General features: G+C 32.5%; 1 protein-coding gene across 1 annotated transcript; it reads left to right on the top strand.

Moving 5' to 3' along the window:
• Positions 1-647: 647 nt before the first annotated feature.
• Positions 648-1,724, top strand: LOC139515212 (beta-1,3-galactosyltransferase 5-like). Its single transcript, XM_071304777.1, has one exon. The coding sequence runs from the start codon at positions 648-650 to the stop codon at positions 1,710-1,712; it is 1,065 nt and encodes a 354-aa protein (XP_071160878.1). The 3' UTR covers positions 1,713-1,724.

Here is a 1,724-nt window from a genome sequence, read left to right as displayed (position 1 = left end):
AATGTGTTCATACTTCGCAAAACCGTAGTATATCTTTTGATATGTTAAAAAATTATGATAGGTCACTGAGCTTTTTCTCGAACAACAGGTTGAGAAAGACACCGTTCCTACCTCAAACATCAATAGATTCGCCTTTGAGAGAAAATAAACATGTGAACACCTAAGGAAAGGAATTGATTAGAATATTATTTTAACAAATACTAATTATTATGCACCTAGTCCTAATTCCTAAATATATGTACATACCAATATCATAAATAAGTTTAAGAAAATAAATTTCAATTTTGTGTCTGTTTGTAACTCACGTTTTTTTTGCTACAATATATACGAAGCAATTTATTATTTTCATTTTCTGCATTTACCCTTGAAGGCTACGTTTAATAGGATGCACCCAGTTACAACTAAAACCAATGAAATAAATAATCCGATATTCTGGCTATATCGTCCAAATATGAAGAGGAGGGGCGGATCGTATTTGTCTGTTTTATTGTTGATTTTCAATTGATAATGCAAAATCACACCTAAAATAAACATTATCTGAGACATTTTCAATTCCTTATGCACACACTTATGATAGTTTATAGCGTTTAGCAGTATATGTTAATTTTATATCACGCTTTGCATAGTTTAGGTGCAAGGTTTGGACAATGCGTAAGCAATACATAGTTTCCTGTTCGTGTCTCTTTTTCATTATAACAACATCTGCATTATTCAACATATTTTCAACATTTTTGTTTAAGTATACACCAATCATATATGAAGAAGAAATTGACCAGGCATTTCCGGATAGAACATCATTCCAAAAAACCTTTTATTATAAACCAGCTGGTAATAAAAATAGGAGTTCATTACTAGGAAGCGACCTATCCAGCATTTATAGCGAAGAATTTGTGAGAGCTCCAATCAAATCGCCTTTGTTTGATCGAGAAATTTGTGGAAATGCCTCTGTGTACCTTTTTATACTTATATTTTCAAGTCCTGGACATTATAATAAGAGGCAAGCAATTCGTGAAACTTGGTTATCGAATGTTAACAAATTTACCAGATATACGTTTGTAACAGCATATAGCAAAAGATTCAATGAACCGTTGGGAATCGAAATTCAAGAGAAAAAAGACATTGTCCAGTTTGATTTCTTAGACACGTACAAAAACCTGACTTATAAAACAATGTCATCATTTAATTGGATTACAAAGATTTGTCCGCAAGCTTCATACGTGTTAAAAGTTGACGATGATAATTGGTTAAACACTAAATCTTTACTCGAGACTCTCAAACGGGGTATGGTAAAAAGCAAAGTTGGTGGCAACTGTAAATCACGTGGATCTCCTAATCGAGATCCGAGCAATAAGTATTTTATCCCAGAAGCCATGTATCGGGAACATATGTATCCTCCGTACTGTTCAGGACCAGCGTATGTTCTTTCAACAGATGTTATAATACAGATTTTAAACATCCACAAACATGTGCCATTCTTTCCATTAGAAGATATTTACGTTGGTCTTTGTTTGAAAAAATTGAATATTAATGTAATTAATATTTGTGGATTTAATAATCTCCATGTTTATGCGAACCCTTGTTGGATGAAAAGTAAATTTATAATTAGTGTTCATGAAATGTTGCCCGTGGAATTAAGTAAGATTTGGACAACAAAATGTAAGGGTCTTTACCCCCTTCAAAAACTAAAAGGTCTGATGCACATGTATATTTGAGTATAATCGATT

Source organism: Mytilus edulis, chromosome 3 (assembly GCF_963676685.1).
Source record: "Mytilus edulis chromosome 3, xbMytEdul2.2, whole genome shotgun sequence".
Taxonomy (NCBI): domain Eukaryota; kingdom Metazoa; phylum Mollusca; class Bivalvia; order Mytilida; family Mytilidae; genus Mytilus; species Mytilus edulis.
Note: the sequence above shows the minus strand (reverse complement) of the source record. Positions and strands in the feature narration are given on the sequence as shown.